The sequence below is a fragment of the Gilbertella persicaria genome, assembly GCF_025201335.1.
Source record: "Gilbertella persicaria strain CBS 190.32 chromosome Unknown B0P05scaffold_5, whole genome shotgun sequence".
Taxonomy (NCBI): Eukaryota; Fungi; Mucoromycota; class Mucoromycetes; order Mucorales; family Choanephoraceae; genus Gilbertella; species Gilbertella persicaria.
The window spans coordinates 172,115-189,415 of record NW_026251966.1 but is presented as its reverse complement, the minus strand read 5'-3'; the positions used below and the strand labels follow the sequence as shown (position 1 = coordinate 189,415).

General features: G+C 37.1%; 13 protein-coding genes across 13 annotated transcripts; 6 read left to right on the top strand and 7 right to left on the bottom strand.

Moving 5' to 3' along the window:
* Positions 1–314: 314 nt before the first annotated feature.
* Positions 315–2,637, bottom strand: B0P05DRAFT_526680 (uncharacterized protein). Its single transcript, XM_051576458.1, has 2 exons — positions 800–2,637; positions 315–747 (listed from the first exon to the last, which is right to left on the bottom strand). The coding sequence occupies exons 1-2, from the start codon at positions 2,599–2,601 to the stop codon at positions 591–593; spliced, it is 1,959 nt and encodes a 652-aa protein (XP_051438342.1). The 5' UTR covers positions 2,602–2,637; the 3' UTR covers positions 315–590.
* A 51-nt stretch (positions 2,638–2,688) lies between these two features.
* On the bottom strand, positions 2,689–4,173 carry B0P05DRAFT_258228 (uncharacterized protein). Its single transcript, XM_051573355.1, has 3 exons — positions 4,003–4,173; positions 3,704–3,948; positions 2,689–3,658 (listed from the first exon to the last, which is right to left on the bottom strand). The coding sequence occupies exons 2-3, from the start codon at positions 3,871–3,873 to the stop codon at positions 2,755–2,757; spliced, it is 1,074 nt and encodes a 357-aa protein (XP_051438341.1). The 5' UTR covers positions 3,874–3,948; positions 4,003–4,173; the 3' UTR covers positions 2,689–2,754.
* A 55-nt stretch (positions 4,174–4,228) lies between these two features.
* B0P05DRAFT_583763 (uncharacterized protein) lies at positions 4,229–4,695 on the top strand (the record flags this gene model as incomplete). The annotated part of the gene is made up of 3 exons (XM_051582285.1): positions 4,229–4,408; positions 4,456–4,545; positions 4,594–4,695. The coding sequence occupies 3 exons, from the start codon at positions 4,229–4,231 to the stop codon at positions 4,693–4,695; spliced, it is 372 nt and encodes a 123-aa protein (XP_051438340.1).
* Positions 4,696–4,796: 101 nt separating this feature from the next.
* B0P05DRAFT_462901 (uncharacterized protein) lies at positions 4,797–5,436 on the top strand (the record flags this gene model as incomplete). Its single annotated transcript, XM_051574138.1, has 2 exons — positions 4,797–5,133; positions 5,177–5,436. 2 exons carry the CDS (start codon positions 4,797–4,799, stop codon positions 5,434–5,436), a joined length of 597 nt encoding a protein of 198 aa, XP_051438339.1.
* A 21-nt stretch (positions 5,437–5,457) lies between these two features.
* Positions 5,458–7,007, bottom strand: B0P05DRAFT_568646 (heme oxygenase-domain-containing protein; the record flags this gene model as incomplete). The annotated part of the gene is made up of 6 exons (XM_051581207.1): positions 5,458–6,205; positions 6,253–6,324; positions 6,385–6,598; positions 6,644–6,730; positions 6,777–6,793; positions 6,850–7,007. The coding sequence occupies 6 exons, from the start codon at positions 7,005–7,007 to the stop codon at positions 5,458–5,460; spliced, it is 1,296 nt and encodes a 431-aa protein (XP_051438338.1).
* A 222-nt stretch (positions 7,008–7,229) lies between these two features.
* On the bottom strand, positions 7,230–7,748 carry B0P05DRAFT_526668 (uncharacterized protein). The gene is made up of 2 exons (XM_051576457.1): positions 7,509–7,748; positions 7,230–7,448 (listed from the first exon to the last, which is right to left on the bottom strand). The coding sequence occupies exons 1-2, from the start codon at positions 7,635–7,637 to the stop codon at positions 7,248–7,250; spliced, it is 330 nt and encodes a 109-aa protein (XP_051438337.1). The 5' UTR covers positions 7,638–7,748; the 3' UTR covers positions 7,230–7,247.
* B0P05DRAFT_462896 (uncharacterized protein) lies at positions 7,715–9,208 on the bottom strand (the record flags this gene model as incomplete). The annotated part of the gene is made up of 5 exons (XM_051574137.1): positions 7,715–8,149; positions 8,368–8,462; positions 8,587–8,686; positions 8,859–8,879; positions 8,939–9,208. 5 exons carry the CDS (start codon positions 9,206–9,208, stop codon positions 7,715–7,717), a joined length of 921 nt encoding a protein of 306 aa, XP_051438336.1.
* A 991-nt stretch (positions 9,209–10,199) lies between these two features.
* B0P05DRAFT_503865 (uncharacterized protein) lies at positions 10,200–11,056 on the top strand. Its single transcript, XM_051575484.1, has one exon. It carries the CDS (start codon positions 10,497–10,499, stop codon positions 10,758–10,760), a length of 264 nt encoding a protein of 87 aa, XP_051438334.1. The 5' UTR covers positions 10,200–10,496; the 3' UTR covers positions 10,761–11,056.
* On the top strand, positions 10,791–10,958 carry B0P05DRAFT_456202 (uncharacterized protein; the record flags this gene model as incomplete). Its single annotated transcript, XM_051573946.1, has 1 exon — positions 10,791–10,958. A coding segment is annotated over one exon (168 nt), but the record flags the coding sequence as incomplete, so codon positions are not given.
* Positions 11,057–11,771: 715 nt separating the features above from the next.
* B0P05DRAFT_463071 (uncharacterized protein) lies at positions 11,772–13,411 on the bottom strand (the record flags this gene model as incomplete). The annotated part of the gene is made up of 3 exons (XM_051574148.1): positions 11,772–11,862; positions 11,912–12,971; positions 13,030–13,411. The coding sequence occupies 3 exons, from the start codon at positions 13,409–13,411 to the stop codon at positions 11,772–11,774; spliced, it is 1,533 nt and encodes a 510-aa protein (XP_051438333.1).
* A 193-nt stretch (positions 13,412–13,604) lies between these two features.
* On the bottom strand, positions 13,605–14,021 carry B0P05DRAFT_457641 (uncharacterized protein; the record flags this gene model as incomplete). The annotated part of the gene is made up of 1 exon (XM_051573960.1): positions 13,605–14,021. A coding segment is annotated over one exon (417 nt), but the record flags the coding sequence as incomplete, so codon positions are not given.
* A 1,006-nt stretch (positions 14,022–15,027) lies between these two features.
* On the top strand, positions 15,028–15,915 carry B0P05DRAFT_634365 (uncharacterized protein). The gene is made up of 2 exons (XM_051583548.1): positions 15,028–15,663; positions 15,710–15,915. Exons 1-2 carry the CDS (start codon positions 15,056–15,058, stop codon positions 15,774–15,776), a joined length of 675 nt encoding a protein of 224 aa, XP_051438331.1. The 5' UTR covers positions 15,028–15,055; the 3' UTR covers positions 15,777–15,915.
* A 124-nt stretch (positions 15,916–16,039) lies between these two features.
* Positions 16,040–17,072, top strand: B0P05DRAFT_526658 (uncharacterized protein). Its single transcript, XM_051576456.1, has 4 exons — positions 16,040–16,112; positions 16,166–16,508; positions 16,565–16,596; positions 16,661–17,072. The coding sequence occupies exons 1-4, from the start codon at positions 16,079–16,081 to the stop codon at positions 16,705–16,707; spliced, it is 456 nt and encodes a 151-aa protein (XP_051438330.1). The 5' UTR covers positions 16,040–16,078; the 3' UTR covers positions 16,708–17,072.
* Positions 17,073–17,301: the final 229 nt, after the last annotated feature.

Sequence of the window (17,301 nt, the reverse complement as noted above, 5' to 3'; positions counted from 1 at the left end):
ATAAGCTCTTTCTTTCTATAGCTTACCCTCTATTGATATTAGCTTTTTATTCAAAATGGCACGTGTAACCAAAGCTATAGATCTGTAGGTTCGAAATCGTGATTGTTCTTCATTGGCTCTACTTTTACTTCCGCTCTTTTTTTTTTTTTCTAGAGATTTCTAGATGAAGATGATGAAATGATAATAAACAAAGATGGTTCCTGAAACAACACTATCTATTGTGACTTTAGAAACAAGACTGGTTTGATTGAGTTACACTGTGATGTTTGACAATAATTTCTTCTTTTCATGACATCTGAGACTATTACACAATAAAATAACCGGCTGATTTTGGTTTGATTTCAGAGGGGATCAATGATAGAGATGTCAGTGATACAAGTCAAGGCGTGTGACCTTTCTTTTTGTCATTTTGATTGTCCGCTCACTTGCTCTAAATTTAATGTTTTTTATTATTATTATTGATTTGATCATAACTAGTATAAAAAAAGAAAAAGGACAAAATGCTATGGTATAAATTGTCATGAATTCATGAACAAATAATATGAATGTATGAATATATGCGTATGTGTGTATGTGTGTATGTGTGTATTTTATGCAGCTGGTGCACTATGGCCAATAATAAGTCCACCATAAATCAGATCCTCTTCATTCATTGTTGATAGTGAAGAAAAGCTTTCTGGTGATAATAAACATTCTCTTACAATCAATAATCGAAGTCTTTCATGTGAATTTCGACAACCCGCTAAAGTAAAAATAAATAAATGAGCAACATAAATCAACCACACTCTGTTTACCTAAAGCAGCACGTTCAAACCAGTATGTTGCTTGATTTATATCCACAGGACAGCCTAGACCTTTTTCAAAGCAGTTTCCCAAATGGAACTGGGCAGAAATGTGATCACTTTGAGCAGCCCTTTTAAACATTTCAAAAGCAGCCTGCAAATCTTGTTGAATGCCTATGCCACCTTGCAAGTGAATGCCCAGTTTATCTAATGCACGTGCGTGGTTTTGAGCAGCAGCACGCTTATACCATTCGACTGCTTTCACGTCATCTTTTTGAACACCTATCCCATTCGCATAACAAAAACCGAGGTTACATTGTGCCCAAGGATTATTCTGTTTCGCTGATTTGTGGTACCAATAGACTGCACGTGCTGTATCTTTTTTGAGACCAATGCCTTCCTCAAAGCAGAAACCAAGTGAGTTTTGAGCAAGCGCATTTCCATGTTCTGCGCTACGTTTGAACCATTTTACGGCCTCTGCCTCGTTTTTTGGTACCCCGATTCCATTTCGGTAGCAATAGCCCAACGATAATTGCGCGGGTGGGTGGTTTTCTTCAGCACTCAGATAATACCAAAATACAGACTCTTGTTCGTTCACAGCAACACCAATCCCGTTTTGATAACAATAGCCAAGGGAGTGGTAGGCAAAGATATTGCCTCGTTCAGCCGATCGACGGTACCATTTCACTGCTTCTTTTTCATTGCATTCGACACCAATCCCGTTTTGGTAACAGAAGCCCAAGTTATGCTGCGCTCTTGCATGCCCTTGAAGTGCAGCACGCCTGTACCAATAAGCACCTAAGGTATCATCTTTGGGGAGTCCAATCCCATTTTGATAACAATAGCCGAGGTTACATTCGGCCCAAGGATAACCTTGTTCTGCAGACAACTTGTACCATTTGACAGCCTCTTGTTGATCTTCCTCGACACCAATCCCGTCTTCGTAACAATAACCGAGCGAGTTTTGTCCAAACGCATTGCCTTGTTCAGCAGACAATCGATACCATTTGACAGCCTCGTGCACGTCTTTTTCGACTCCGATGCCATCTTCGTAACAATAACCAATGTTGTAAATAGCGACAGTTTCACCTTGTTCAGCTGCCAAGCGATACCATTTCATGGCGGTCCTTTCGTTCTTGGGGACACCAAAACCTTCACCATAACAATAACCTAAAATGCCTTGTCCACGCGCATTGCCTTGATCTGCACTTGCTTTGTACCAACGAAAGGCAGCATGTTCATCTTTAGTGACAGCAATACCATCATGATAGCATACACCCAACGTATATTGAGCAGCAGGGTCATGATGAAGAGAAGCTGCTTCAAGGATCCACTGAATCGCACTGGGTTTATGGCGAATGCGTTCTGCCCATTCTTCTGCTTCAACACGGTCAATCTTCACATTGGGCCGCCCGTATTTTCTTAAAAAGGCCAATCGAGCCATGCTAAGGCCATCATTGCGTTTGGCTGCATTTAAATAATGATGTTCAGACTGTACAAAATCAGTCTCGACACCTATGCCAAATTCATAGCAAAAGCCAAGGACACCTTCAGCCTTGGCATTGCCTAGAGCAGTGGCTTTGATCAAATAAGCAACTGCGAGTTTAGAAGATACAGAGTGACCATGTCTTCCAAATAAATAATCGTTGGCTCGTTTATAAAGGTGCTTTGAATTTGTGTTGTCAAGAAAAGTGTCTAGTATGTCAGATGAGCAAGAAGAGAGAGACAAACTTAAAGTAGAGGACTGACTCGGTCGTTTCCTATGGTTTAGTTTTAAAAGGACTGATTTTGACCTTGAAAGAAGAGTCGAAAAAGGCATAGTAAACAACAAAAAAAAAGGGGGAGAGAGAAAAAAAAAGAGAGAAAAACAAGAAAGCTCGGCACAATCGTTTCTTTTTGTATGTGTGTGTGTATGTGTGTGTGTGTGTTACACTAATTGATATATTTTAATTACACTTTATTATTTACAAAACTAGAGATAAATACGACGTAAATCTGCTGGTGTTGTGATCTTTTGACACTGTGGACATAGTTTTTTCGTGCCTAGTGTCTGTAACCAACATTTTTCACAATGAACATGCCAACATACAATTGAAGTTAATGGTGTCTTGTAAGGTTCCAAGCAAATCAAGCAATTAAAAGCCTTTGTGCTTTCCAATTGGTGAATACGTGCTTTTAGAGAATCAATCAAAAGGGTCGATTGTGTAGGTTGAACATTGTCTTTTGTTGTATGCTCCCATTCAGATACGGTTTCTTCAAATCCTTGGCGAGGTGCTCCTCCTGATACCATTTCATGTAAAGCAGAAGCATCCTCATCTTCTACACTGACCACAATATCTCGTTCAGTGTATTGACTATGACCAAATTGAGCATCATCTTCCTCTACATCTAAATCTTCATCATCTTCTTCTGTCTCTACTTTACTTGCAGTCGCAAATCCCGCTCCACTATAACCACCCTCCATCATGGCAGTGGCTCTTACTCGTCGTTGTCCTGCCCACTCATATTCTTCCCAACCAGATTGCTCTTGTTGTTCTGGTTCTTGTTCTGGTGGTGTTTGTGGGTTATTTAGACAATTGTCGATATGTAAATTGATGGCTTCTAAATCACCAAAGAGACGTTCATTACAAATAAAGCATGTCTGTACTTCACTTGAGCCCTCTTGTTCTTCCATCATCACCCGTAAAGCAACTTCAGAATCATGCTGTGTCTCTGCTTCCACAGGTCCTGTTTGATTCATATTCCTTAATCGATCTGCTCTTTGTGTTCTGTTCTTTTGTATCCTCTCTAATGTTTCTTCATAGACACTTGCTTTCTTTTTGCCTTTGCCTTCGAGTTGTCTTTTCGCTGCCACAGCAGCACCTCGCTTTCCTTTACTATAGGATAAAATGAGTTTTATGGATTGTTGGATAGATGTTTACTTTTGGTTTGATGGGTTTAGGTAAGCTTCTGAAGTGGGTTCTGCTAGTCGACCCAGTTCATATTGGTAATGATCTGCCCAGTAAGCTGGTTCAATGCGGTATTCACAAATGGGACATTTAGGCAAGTCTCTTTTAGCTGATGCTGTCTCATTAATGCTGTCTTGTTGCATAAATAATTACCTTGTTTACTGTTGTCATCGCGAAGTGTCTCTAGTTCTCTTCTCGAGACTTTATTGCGCTTTTTCCTAACGGAATATTATATTTAATCTCCACCATGCGGACACCATTGAATCACTTACATGGGTCGTACGGAAGGATATGAACTAGAGGAAGCCATAGTAGCTATTGAATAAAAGATAACAAGCTTGACAAAAGGATTGAAATAGACCTATGTAGGATAGCTGTATGCTGAAAAGAAGAATGGATGCAAATCCATTGATTCGATTGGTTCCGCTACTGTGGCTTATTTATAATACACTCGCATAACAATTTTTTTTTGGGTTTTTCATTCCTTCATTAGCCAACATGAGACTCATCACACACAACATGTTACAATGCCACGTCAAGAACTGCAACAATAATAACTTTCCTCTTCGTTTTGAAGATGTCCAAGTTGAGTTGATTGAGGCTGATTTTAATCCTGAATTTATTTCCAACATGTTGAACAAACTCGAATGGGAAGCATTGTGTTCTACTGCTGTTCAGGTAATCAATACCAGAAATCTAGGTTGAATGTTGACTTTGAATGGTAGCTTGGCATTAATACCCTTCCTGCTCAAATGCCTGAAGATGCTAGTGAAAATGAAGAGTTTTTGAAACTTGTTCACAGTGTTATTTTAGAAGTAGGTGGATAAACAAATAGTATATCAACTCATTCTTTCTTTCGATAGACTCATGTTCAACAAGGTCAAATGGTTTGTCCCAATTGTAGCCATGTGTACAAGATTAGAAATGGCATTCCTAACATGTTATTAGCCGAACACGAAATCTAAACACGCATTCATCCATGTAACATAATAAACTCATTAGAAGAAAAATACTTAAATAATAAGGAGAGGAATTATAATTTTTATCTCTCTTTCTTTACTTTTCCATGAGCAAAAAACAAGCAGGCATTAGACCTTCTGAATATAAAAAGAAGGGACCAGCAAAACCATTGATTGACAAGATACCATCATCTTCGGACGCGATTCCTGAAGATGAAAAGCTTCGTTTGATTAACGAAACAGGACTCTTACAAAAAGTCAAGAAACGAGAAGCCGAACTGGAACAACAATCAACCAGTACATCAGAGTATATATGGCAGGCCATCTTTTTAAGTATTCCATTTGCCTTTTTGATGGGCACATTTGATGTCACTGTCAAGGTTCAATTCAGTGAATCATGGGATTATGCTAGTCTCTTTATGAAATGTGCTAAAGCAGCACCAGGTATGGTGATATGACATAGAAGCATTTACTAACTGATGCATAGCCTTGGCTCCAGTGATTTATTTGACAAATCGATACAAGTCAAAAAAGACAACACAGTTCTTCATGGCACTAGGCTCCACTGTAATTGGTGCTTTTTTGATGTACACCTTACACCGTTCTCCCTCCATGGGCCAAATGATGCGTGCACCTGGATTAGCTACCATTTGGATTTATTTTATTGTACAACTTGACCTTTTACCAGCCATGATGACATTGTTACTTGTATTTGTTTATTGGTTTTTTGGTTTACGTGTTGTTTAAAAGCATAAAGGGAATAAATGTCTATTTCTTGTATCTGTTATAAACAGCTACACTAACAGCAAGAGCAGCCATACTCATGGTCAAGATGCGAAGCCAATGTGTCTTTTTAGGTTCATGATGATGGTCAATGGATTCAATCGCTCTATCAGTGTAAGTAGTCGTCGTTTCTACTTCAATGACTTCTTCTTTCAAATCCACAAGCTCTTCCTCTTCTTGTTGAATAACAGTAGGCACAAGCATATCAGCTTCAGAAAGTGCTTGTACTTCATCAAACAAATCAATATTTAATTCAAACGACTGAACAGCTTCAGCTACAATCAAATCACGCGTCTGTTGATCCACTTTGGCAGCATTCAAACGTTCACGATAAAAGTTCTTGAAATCAGCTTGGTTGCCCAAGTTTTCAAAATGATAGAAACGTAAACCTTCAATTGTATCCCAACTACTGTCGTTTTCATCCAATCCAAACACATGCTTCTTGAGTCGTTTAGCCAAGATTTGACCACCACTCAAATCGCCTAAATAGCGAGAATAACTATGGGCAATCAAAAGAGCAGGGTTTTTAGCACAAGCGTCTTTCATGGACTGAACGTATTTCTTGACAGCAGGTGTCATGGTATTAGGTTGAGTGAGTTCTTCTACACGGTCAAGACCATAGAAATAAGCAAGATCTTGTTCAAGAGATTCTTTTCTGTTGAGTTCAAAGGGGAAATGAATGATCTTGACAACAGGATGTTGTTTGTATTGTTCAAGCAATTCTTCCATATATCTTGCATTGTAGGTCAGTACATACTATAGCATACACGCAACACTTACTTGTAGACAAAATAAAGTGAATTGATATAACGACCATATTCATTAGCATTAATATCACCCTTGAGAAAGCGTCTGCGTGTGTGTGTGTGTGTGTGTGTGTGATTAAGACATGTAGATATTTTATCAATTTACCTTGTAAAGACACTAGTCTCAGCTGCTCTGTGCACTACTTTGGTACCTTCACGCATAGCAGAAGCCAATTGAGGATCTTCAAGGTATTCAGGCTCAGGTTCAGCTTGAGCTTCTTCTTCTTGCTTGATATCAAAAAGAGTTTCTAATTGAGACTTGTCAAGGAAACGATTCAACATCTCGACAAGCACAACGCCCTCTTCACAAGAAGGAAGTTCTGTAAAGTGTAAGTAACAATTGAATGCTTATGTAATCGTTTTACCTGACATGTTTAATGTGGGGTGATCTTTTGGAATCTGTGCCATTAAATCCATGATTTCTTGTTCAGACTTGGTAGAGAAAGGACATCCTTTTAAAAAAGTTAAGGAACACTTTCGATCAATAGACTAACTTACCATCTTTAAAAGCAGGGCTATCATAATAAAAAAGTATGAGAAAAGAGGGAATGGAGTGTAAAATACAACTTACCATCGAGATAATTCACCATGACTTACAGCAAGTGAGTCTACTTCTTCAAGTGCAGCATAAGGACAACCCTTGGAAAAGGCAGGACAAAGGTGCTTAAGCTCGTCAATGTTGGTTAGCTTTTCAAGGCCAGGGTGAGGGGGCATTGTCGTATCGGTCATGGTAAAATTTAAAAATAAAAAGGTCAGGCTTCTCAGAAAAAAAAAAACATGTATATATACGGCAGGCTTTGCAAAAATGATTGGCTAGTGTGTATACAGACACACAAAGGACATGAACAGCTTAAACAGCATAGTCCTGCTCACTTGCTTAGTAAAGTACGGTTACGCACGGCTTATTTGCAGGTCTTTCAGAATTGTGAAATATACAAGTCAAACGAAAAGTTAAAAAAGACAAGGATTTTAATAATCACTTTCTGGTGAGCTTTTAAAATGCTCTTGAGCAAAGTGTTGACCATGAGTGTTGAAACTTGACTTAAAAATATCAGGGCATATTATCTCAGAGAGGAGGACCAATTGACTGTTTGTTTCACTGTCATAACACTTCTCCTTTTCATCGTGTTCAGTCTTCAGAGATGCAATTGCCTTTGTTGTCTTATCCAGGCAAACCTAAAAAAGTAAATTATATGTGTTATTTTCCTTCTTTGACATTTGAAGTTGAAGATATACCTTCAAATTCAACAAAAAGCTGACCAGGGATGCCAGCTGCTCCTCCCTGTCATTGCTGTCTTCCTTAATTGAAACTTTGTCTTCTCGGACGAAGTTGTAAATTCCATGCTTAGTATATTGCATAGACCAAAGCCGAATGTGCCGTTCTAAGCGTTAGACACAATAACATCGTTAGTAAGGAAAAAGAAAGAAAATTACTTCTATTGTTTACCGCTTGGCTGAACAAGATACAGTCTGAGCTTTTTAAACTCTGTAACTGAAGCAAACTTATACTTGTCAGCTATGGTCTTGAGCATGGCCAGCGAGGCAAACATTCCCTTCGAATTGTCAAACGCTGCCTTGGCATGGTCATCGTGACCAAAAGCACCTGCCGTCTCAAGAACAAGTATTTCCAGATCATCTTCTTGAGCAAGGCGGATTACCCCGTCAGCCTTGTATATCTTCCTTTTATCCCCCTTTCCTCCCATTTTCTTCAACTGCTTCGTCATAGCTTCGAGTTCATCTTCGCCTGGAACAAAATAAGGCTCGAAATCGTTATCCTTCATCAAAGAGAGCATTGCTTCAAGGCAAGGGAAGATCATGATAGTGTTATACACTACTTCCGAACGAGAAATTGATGGCCTCTTCATATAGACCTTGTTTCTATTAGCAGACATTAGTCCATTATCGAAATCTCGCAATAGTATTGTACATACATGATTTTGAGCGTGTCAAAAGTAAGCTGACAGATGCCTTCTTTGCTTTCTACTAAAGATTGGGGTACTTTGACTTTAGCAGCATCATCCTAAGAACAAATGAGTAAAAATGTTTTTTTTCTGATTTAACTCAAAGCACAACTGCCGAGGGTAATTACAGCATTTAAAACATTGATTATGTATTCTTTCATATCAGCGCCAAAATCATAACTCTGGCTTTGCCCAATTTGCTTCTTCATTTCTCGGTAAAGATCTTTGTCAACATGAGGGTGAGGCGAAAACTTGGCACCCAAACGGGTCACGCCATTCTTCTCTGGGCTACAATCAAGATTAATGAAAGCCCTTCAACTTTATAACTGGTTCATTTTACCTGTAACGATGAAAGTTTTTGTTGTTCTCGGCATCAGCTAAAAACTCAACCCACTTCTGGGTGAATTCTACATCTTCGCTTTCTTTCTCTTTGCCTTTATGGCTAATCTATTAGACAAAAAATCATATTAGCTGGAGAATGACATTTCCTATTAGCTTACCTTCTGCTTTTTTGTGTCTCTTTCTACTGCTTCATTGACAAATATGTCTCTTTCAGCCTATAACAGTTGTGAGTAGATCTTTTAAATAGTATGGGATGTTTTTAGATCGAGATACTTACATGATAGTAGTTTCCCTTCACCTACAAATATAGAAATAGGTTAGTATAACATATAATAGCACAAGTAAATGTTTGCATACTGTAATGTTTGTAATATCGCGGGTGGCAGAGCTGAAAGAATTTATTTCTCGGTCAATGTGCTGCTTTACAACGGAAGGAATATTCTTCGCGTCATGCTTGACAATATTTAGATTTTTAATAAAGGCTTTCTTCGCTTTTTCAGCATCTTTGTCATAAAAAGTCTTTTTAAACTTTTCGAGTGTCCAGTTAGATGCAGGTTGATTGCAAAAGTATTTCAAGTATTTATTTGACGTTTTGAAATTCGCTTTATAAGTATCCAGATCTGACATGTAGAAAAAGAGAATAAAAAGAAAACAAAGAAATACAGTGAGACTGTTCAGTACTTCTTTATTATCTAAAATATATCTTTCCCAGGTTGTCTTTTATACTACCTGATTTATTGACTAATTGTGATTATTGCTTATTGATTACTTAATACTTTGACAGCGTGTACCTGGGAATTGGTTATGCAAATTCTCCTTTAATCCTCCTGGTTATCTAAAAGTTACCATTATGGTTTCCTTTTTGTAAATATCCATACGATCCTAGCTATCGTTATTTACTGTCATTATACAATGCTTCCTTTATATCTATGATATATAGTACTATAAGTGGTTATTCATTTATATGATGAAAGACTATTTATTATATTTTGTATTGAAAAGTGCTCAGATCATCACAGATTTCTGTCTTCTTATGCAGTATGCTTATCTTTGTTGATATGGTCGTTGTACGAGTAACATTTGTACCATACACATGGCTGTCATAACCCATCGTCTTATTGAACACGCTGTGTATTTGTTAAGAAAAAGAAAGAAGAATAAAAAGAGTGGTATATTTCTTTGCTCCTTAACTGCTCTAAAGTCCAATTAATCAAAATAAGAAGACATCCTGTATTTTGTATCCAAGCTTTTCACAATAGTTTATCATTTCGCATGAAAAAAGGAGATGTTTGTACATCATCCGTGACATAAGCTGGCTGGACGAATTGTACAAATATTTCTAAATATCTGGAAGTCGCTCAGTTTTCCTAAGTGGCTAGTAGACAATTAATAAAACAAGCTTTTTGTATATCGCTAGAGCATAATTCTAGCTTTTCGTTTGACTTGTGTATTTTGCAGGTTTGAGCAGGACTATGTTGTTTGAGCTGCTTATAAGTTTAGAAGATTCCTCACGTACTAGCGTTCGTTTTACGCGTTTCAGCCAGTCATTTTTGTAACACATGCCATATATGGACTATTTACCTCGGCCAATAATTTCATATTTTTAGTCGTCAAAATTCTTGGTCCACCCATGTACCTAGTATTCATCTTTTTCTTTATCAAGTATCACTACAGTGGGCGGCTCTAATGTCTGTGTCTCTCTCAACAGATTCAGCAGATGTTAAAAACCAGCGTGATGTTCTTCTGAGGTACCGTGGCAAGACACGGGTGGAGGTTCTATCATCATGGCGCCAGACCACTTTGCTAACTAGCATTCCCTTGCCTCTTGGGTTTGGACGACTACTTGTCACTAAAGGCATTCAACACTGCATCTGTGACAGGCGGGTTTACAGAGTGATAATACCACTGTAGTTAGATGGAACTGGCTCTAATGTCTGTGTCTCTCTCAACAGATTCAGCAGATGTTAAAAACCAGCGTGATGTTCTTCTGAGGTACCGTGGCAAGACACGGGTGGAAGTTCTATCATCATGGCGCCAGACCACTTTGCTAACTAGCATTCCCTTGCCTCTTGGGTTTGGACAACTACTTGGCACTAAAGGCATTCAACACTGCGTTTGTGACCGGTGGGGCTGGCAGAGTGGGATTGTCCATTTTCTAGATGATTCGCGTGTTTTTTGATACGTTTTAGCTGCAGGTATAGATATACTATTGAATCATTTTATTGTTTTGCTAGGTTTCATGAAGAGCAAAATCAAGCATTCAAAGCTCAGCAACGTTAAGACACTCAGGTCAAGAATCATTAAAGCCTGTGAAGCTATTCTTTTGGTACATCTTCAGAATTTTATTCGATTTTCTGTCAAGAGATTTGGATGCTGCAGAAACAAGTAGTCGATTCAATAAAATTACTGCTTTTTGTCATTCTAGTGCTTTCATGTTTAAATAAACAAAACATTAGCTTGTTTTAATTTCATCATATTCTATAAGCACTGTATTGGCAGCCCGCTACAGGCGTGAGTGTTTCTCAACGTAAATCATCCTTTCTGCCTTCTAATTCCCTTTTTATGAGTTTCCTATGTTTGAGTATACATAAAAGAACATGTTCATGCAAAAATATAGCACATTTTGAAAAAGTCAGAAATTCGTCATTTTGTCCTTTGATCCCCTAAAAAAAATATTCGATTTTCATTATTTTGCAGTTTGTGAGCGATATAGACGTTTTTAACATGATATGTGTTAGCAAGAAATGTTTCTCTAGGTCTATAAAACACACTCAAGGTGTTATATTTGCAAAAATACTCAAAAGGTTGTACGCTAGGGCTCAAAAACAAAAATGACGTTTTTCAAGGATAGCTAAATATCTTATTGACAGATATACTATATTCTTTACATCATTAAATATATCATGTTTATATCTACCAGCTTTGTTAATACACTCATTTGATATACTTTTAGTCCATTATTTCTTTTTGATGAGAATACTAATTTAAACTCAGATTTCCCCCTTTGAAGCATGTCAACTTTTCTTATTGCGTTCTACAATGTTATTTCTTGTATATAAATACAGCCAGCATGTATAATAAATTAAAAAAGCTTATTTTAAATGCATTTGCACTTGACAATGAAACTTGCTTATGAGTAGAAATGCGGTCCAGTGACTAAATATGACTTGATATATAATTTAGTAGGTATTTATTCATTAGAAGCTTGATAACGACGCTTAAGAAACTCCAAAATAGTTTTTGTTCCTTGTTCTACCACAGCAGGACGGGGCACTCGAAATCTATTGTAGAGTTAAACAACTATACCATTGGGTTTATCATTCACTTTACCTGTTGCCGAAAACTACCAATTCTTTCAAGGATTGAATTCTAGATAATCCAGGTGGCAAATAACCAATATCGTTGTTACTGATATCAAGTATTTCCAGACCTTGTCCAAAACAAGCGTCTGTCAAATTATCCAACTTGTTTGAACTGGCCAAAAGTATTTTGAGTGAGGGTAATACCTTGGGCAAATCATCAGAAAGTGTCGTGAGTGCATTGTAGTTCAAAGACAATTCTTCCAGTCGAGGAAAGGAAGCTGTGTTGGGGTTGCATTCGAGTGATTTAATGCGATTGTTGTTGAGTTTAAGTGTCTTGAGATGGGCAAAAACAACACCTTCCAATGACAAATTAAAGCTGGTAAGACGGTTATGATCCAACACAAGAGTAACTATAAAGTCGGATATCTTGGTGAGTGGTATGATGGGGAATGTAATGAATTGATTGTGATTCAAAAGTAGAGTGCCTGGTACTTCTTGCTTGAATTCTAAGTATTCACTGGGTATGTTGGTCAATTCTTTATGAGATAAATCAAGACGTTCAGACAAATTGACCTTTTGAGTCAATTGTCGACTCAATTCTTCTACTGTAATGTCCATATCCTGTTCTTTTTTCACTGCTTCTCCTTCTTGTTCTTCTGATTCTTGTTGAGCATAGCTTCCACGCAAAGATTCAATCAGTTGTGTTTGAGACATGGATGTAAATGAACGCATAGGGTTTCCTTCACATTGAATAGCTTTAAGTCGAGTGAGTTTACCCAATTCATAGGGCAAAGTGTGTAATTGATTTCCCCTGATATCCAAACGTTCAAGTTGTTCCAAATCCGTCAAAAGTAAAGGAATGTTTTTCAGTTGATTTGATGAGATGTCGAGCGTTTGTAAATAAGGCGTATCTTTGAGACCTTCTAATCCAGAATCATCGAGTTTGTTGGTCATAAGCGATAATTCAATTAATTTAGGCATCAACACTTGTCCTTGGTTTCCTTCTACCATACTTGTAATATAATTATTGCCTGCATCTAACCGAACAAGAGAAGCAAGAGTCACAGTAGATGTACTATCACGAATAGCTTTAATTGTAAAATGTGAGCCTATTAAGTCTCTTTTTTTTTTTTTTTTTTTTTTTACCTGGAAATAAAGATACAAGTCTATTTTGATTAACATTTAGGTCTTGTAACTTGGACCAGCTCCTGAAAGAAAGTGGCAATTCCTCTAACTGGTTATGACTTAAATTCAACTTGATCAAACTTGTATTGCGAGGCATGTCAAATCCTCTGATTTCATTATAGCCAAGATCCAACTGTTCCAATGTACTTGATTCAATCCTGACATCTCCCTTGATTTGATTATGCGATAAATTAAGTTCTCGAAGCTGCTTGAGCTCTGAAAGAATAGCAGGCACAGTCTCAAATTGATTGTAAGGCAACAAGACGCTGGTCAAATTTTGTAAATTCTGTAAAGAGTCGGGCAATGCCTTAAGCTTATTATCGCGAAACTGAAATAACAGCATAAGCAAACACTCACTACAATAGAACCAAACTTACATCGATTTGCTTTAAAGCACCAAACTCGGCACCAATTCTCTCATCCATATCAGTCAATGCATTATCGCCTGCTATCAAATGTGTCAATTCAACTGAGTCATACCAAGCATCTCCAGAAGAAGAAAAATCAACCACAATTGAATTAGGATCTACATGGTACATATTCAACACTTCTTCTGGTATCTTTGTCAATCCCCTGCTCGAGATATTTAGTTTTCCGGACGATTTAGCTTGTTTTATCACGACTTGTATCTTTCTTGTGTTGGTCTGTGATGCCTCGTCTCGGTCAGTTTTGCCACCATAGCGCTCAGCACCTGTCATAAAATTGTTCTGTCGTTTTTTGGGCTCTTGCTCGACCGTATTTGATTTGGCTAAACGAGCTCGTTGTTGAGCCATAAAAGCCTTGACACCTTCTGTGGCTCCAACTGTGCTCTTGGAACGCGATGACGTGGCTGTAGAAACGTGTGTTTCTGGCTTTTTGGTAGGTGCTTCTTGTGCTGTGACAAGGCCTGAGCCTTGTTGTTTTTGTAGTCTTAGCATGGAGGCTTTAGTTGGCCTAGGCTGTATTGTTCTTTTAGGATTACTCGACATAGAGGTTGTCTAGAAAAAAAAAGGGGGGGAGGAGAAAAAAAAAATAAGATGGCATTTGAATTTCGAAACAGTAACTTTATTTGTGATCTGTTTGGTAACCTGTGCTTCCGGTAAGTTCTTTTTGGACATCTTATCCATTATCTCCAACTGAAATATGTTTAATAAAATCAACTTCCTTTAGACTCAAGTGCTATAAAAAAAGTCTTGTACATAGGTTGACTTCTGAATTATCGTTAGAACAAAGCATTCGCAATGTAAAAGAGTTTGTTTATGTATGGAACCTTGGAGAAGAAACAGAAAAAGGATATAGTTAGAGTAGAAAACCTCCCAATTAAAGCACCTCCAGATGCATTTACGCATAAAGCAGAGTCAATAAACCACATATAGTGCATCTAGTTTATGATAGCCACTTTTGACCGTCGCTTTAGTTAAATCATCATTCAAATACATGCATTCATGATTGAAATCATAGAAATATAGAATAGCGTTTTTTGAACATCTCTGTGCTTCACCACTACTTTAACCTCAGTTGAATCGAGAAAAAAATACCATGCTAAAAATGACTATTACAAGTGAGATGCACTCAATTGTTGTGAAGATGCCCAACACAGACTACATTCACAAATGAATACATCTTTTCTGTTCATAAGAATAACCTAAAGATTAAATTTCAAGGCATTCAAAAGAAATAGCATAAAACAAAAGATGAAAAGTATTACTGTCAATGTACATGCATTGAAAGGAGGAGCCGCTTAAACATGTGGTCAAAATTAGACAGGCTTACTTTCGGTTAAAATTGATATTTACGATGCAAACTGCATTATGCTGTAATGACAACAACACAAGGGTTTTGCTTGAATGCTTTTGTATATGCTAAATGCTATGTATAGCAGAAGGGTACAGGCTACCGTTATAACGAAACTATGTTGCCAAGAGTTGTGTTTCTATATAAAAGGAACATGTTTTTGCATTGTCAACTACCATATTGTACAACAATAGCTTAATCTTATTTATTGAAAATGAAGTTTACTACTATTGATGCTGTTACTGCCAAGACGTGTTTGCTCTTCTTAATGCTTATAAGTTTTGTCGCAGCTAAAGTGGTTGCTTCAGAGTATCATCACCATGAAGAAGAATGCAAGAAAGATGATCCTAACAGTTGCAGTGATAGCCACAAAAACTGGGATCACGGATCTAAAGAACATAGAAATTGGGACCATGAATCAAAGGGACATGAAGACTGGAATCATGGGTCTCAAGAACCTAAGAGCTGGGACAGCGAATCCAAAGACCATGACAATTGGAACAATGGATCCAAAAACCATGATGATTGGAACAATGGATCCAAAAACCATGATGATTGGAAACATGAATCAAAAAAGGATGAAAAATGGCAGCATAGCACAACTACTGCTCATCAAGAATTGCCTTCTACCATTTCCGGTGCTCCATGGTCGACTTCCACTTTTGTTTCTCTTACTTCTGCTTCTTCAACATTTGCTTCTTCAACATTTGCTTCTTCAACCAACATGTTGCCAACCAAAATCTCTTCAACTATGATTCCTACAAAACCTGTACCTGATTTTCCTACTCCTTCTAACGGTAATGGTCAACCTAACTCAGCAAAGTAAGTATTTGTTTGTATTACGATAAAAATACTCACTTGTCTATAGCACCAACTTCATGGGTGCTTCTATTGTATTAGCTGCCGTCATGTTTGCGTTGGCTATCATAGTCTGATTATTTGCTTTGTTCTAGTATTTTACCAAGTGTGTACCTCCAACCACATGATCTAATAAAACAATACTTTTACTTGTCTAATACACCACTTTTCCCCTTGTTTTTAGACAGCTCATTAATTAGGATTTTTGGTTGCTCTAAGAAAAGAAAGCCAACAAGTATTTGATTTAAAATTTAGTTGCGTATGTAAACTGTATTCTGTAAAAACATATCAACAAAAATGATAAATACATCCTATTATTAAAAGCATACTTGATGTTATTCTTTGCTTCTTTTATTTATTTATTTTAGATAGATCTTTCATGACAAAGACATTACCAATTGAACAACAAGATGGTAACAAGTAGAACATATATAATTGAATACTAAATTGACTATATTTTGGATAGGTTCCTCCAGTTTACCAACAAATTCGAATTCCCAATACCCTGAGAGTCCACCTCCAGCATACGGAGAACAAGAGCAATCAGTAGTGAATGAAAGCTATGTTTCCGATGTTCAAAACAATCAGGAGCAATTACCATCAGAACAGCAACAAACAACGGCTTGTCAGCCAAATGAACAACCTATAATGCGAAATCGAACTCTACCCTTTTATTCATTTTTAAACAATCAACCGTCGTCACCTAAAAAGCGTATATCATCCTATATCTGTTGCATTGTGTTTATGATGGTTATTATTATGTTGACAATTGCAACAGTTAAAGGAACATACAGTAGTATTTGTGAATGGTAAAGAATCTTGATAAAATTTAAAATGTGTCCTGCTTATCTAATTTTCTTTATAGTCAAACAAATTACGATTGCTTTGCTCTCTACGGTAATCATTCACTAAAGGCTATCATTAATTTTCATCTAACGCCTGTTCCATTTTTATGCATTAGACTTAAATTCATATTGTTCTCGTAGTTGTCAATGCTTTATTTACTAAACAAAGTAGCTTTAATTAGCCAAAGTTTTGTATATTTGCAATGGCAATCCTATATAGTTCATGTATTCAAGCTTGAGGTGATTTCTTTGTACTCTATTTATCACACACCAAGCCAAATGTTTATTGCTTCTAGTACGCAAGCAGCAACATCCTCAGATGCATCGCCTAATAAAGATCTCAATTACACAAACAGAGTTCTTTATGATAAAGGATTCCGTATGTAACATGAAGAACCAAACTATAGATACTAAAGACAGAGACACCTTATTTGAAATATCACGTTGTATCACACATAGTCTGACATAATCTCTATCTATTTGTTTCAATAAAAGGTCCATTATTTTACCTTGTAAGATTGCCAAGGCTGATAAGGACTATGTTCACTTTAAAACAATAAGACATTGCTAAAAATGCTTCTCATGAAACATCAATAGACTACATTATAAAAAACCGCAAATGATCCCCTATACCAGAAAAAAAAAGAACAATGAGGACCCTCATTACTCCTAGAGTCTATGAACGAGAGAAAAGAAATGACATGTGCGAATAAATAAAAGCTTTGTTCTCAGGCACAATACAATAAATTACATAAGT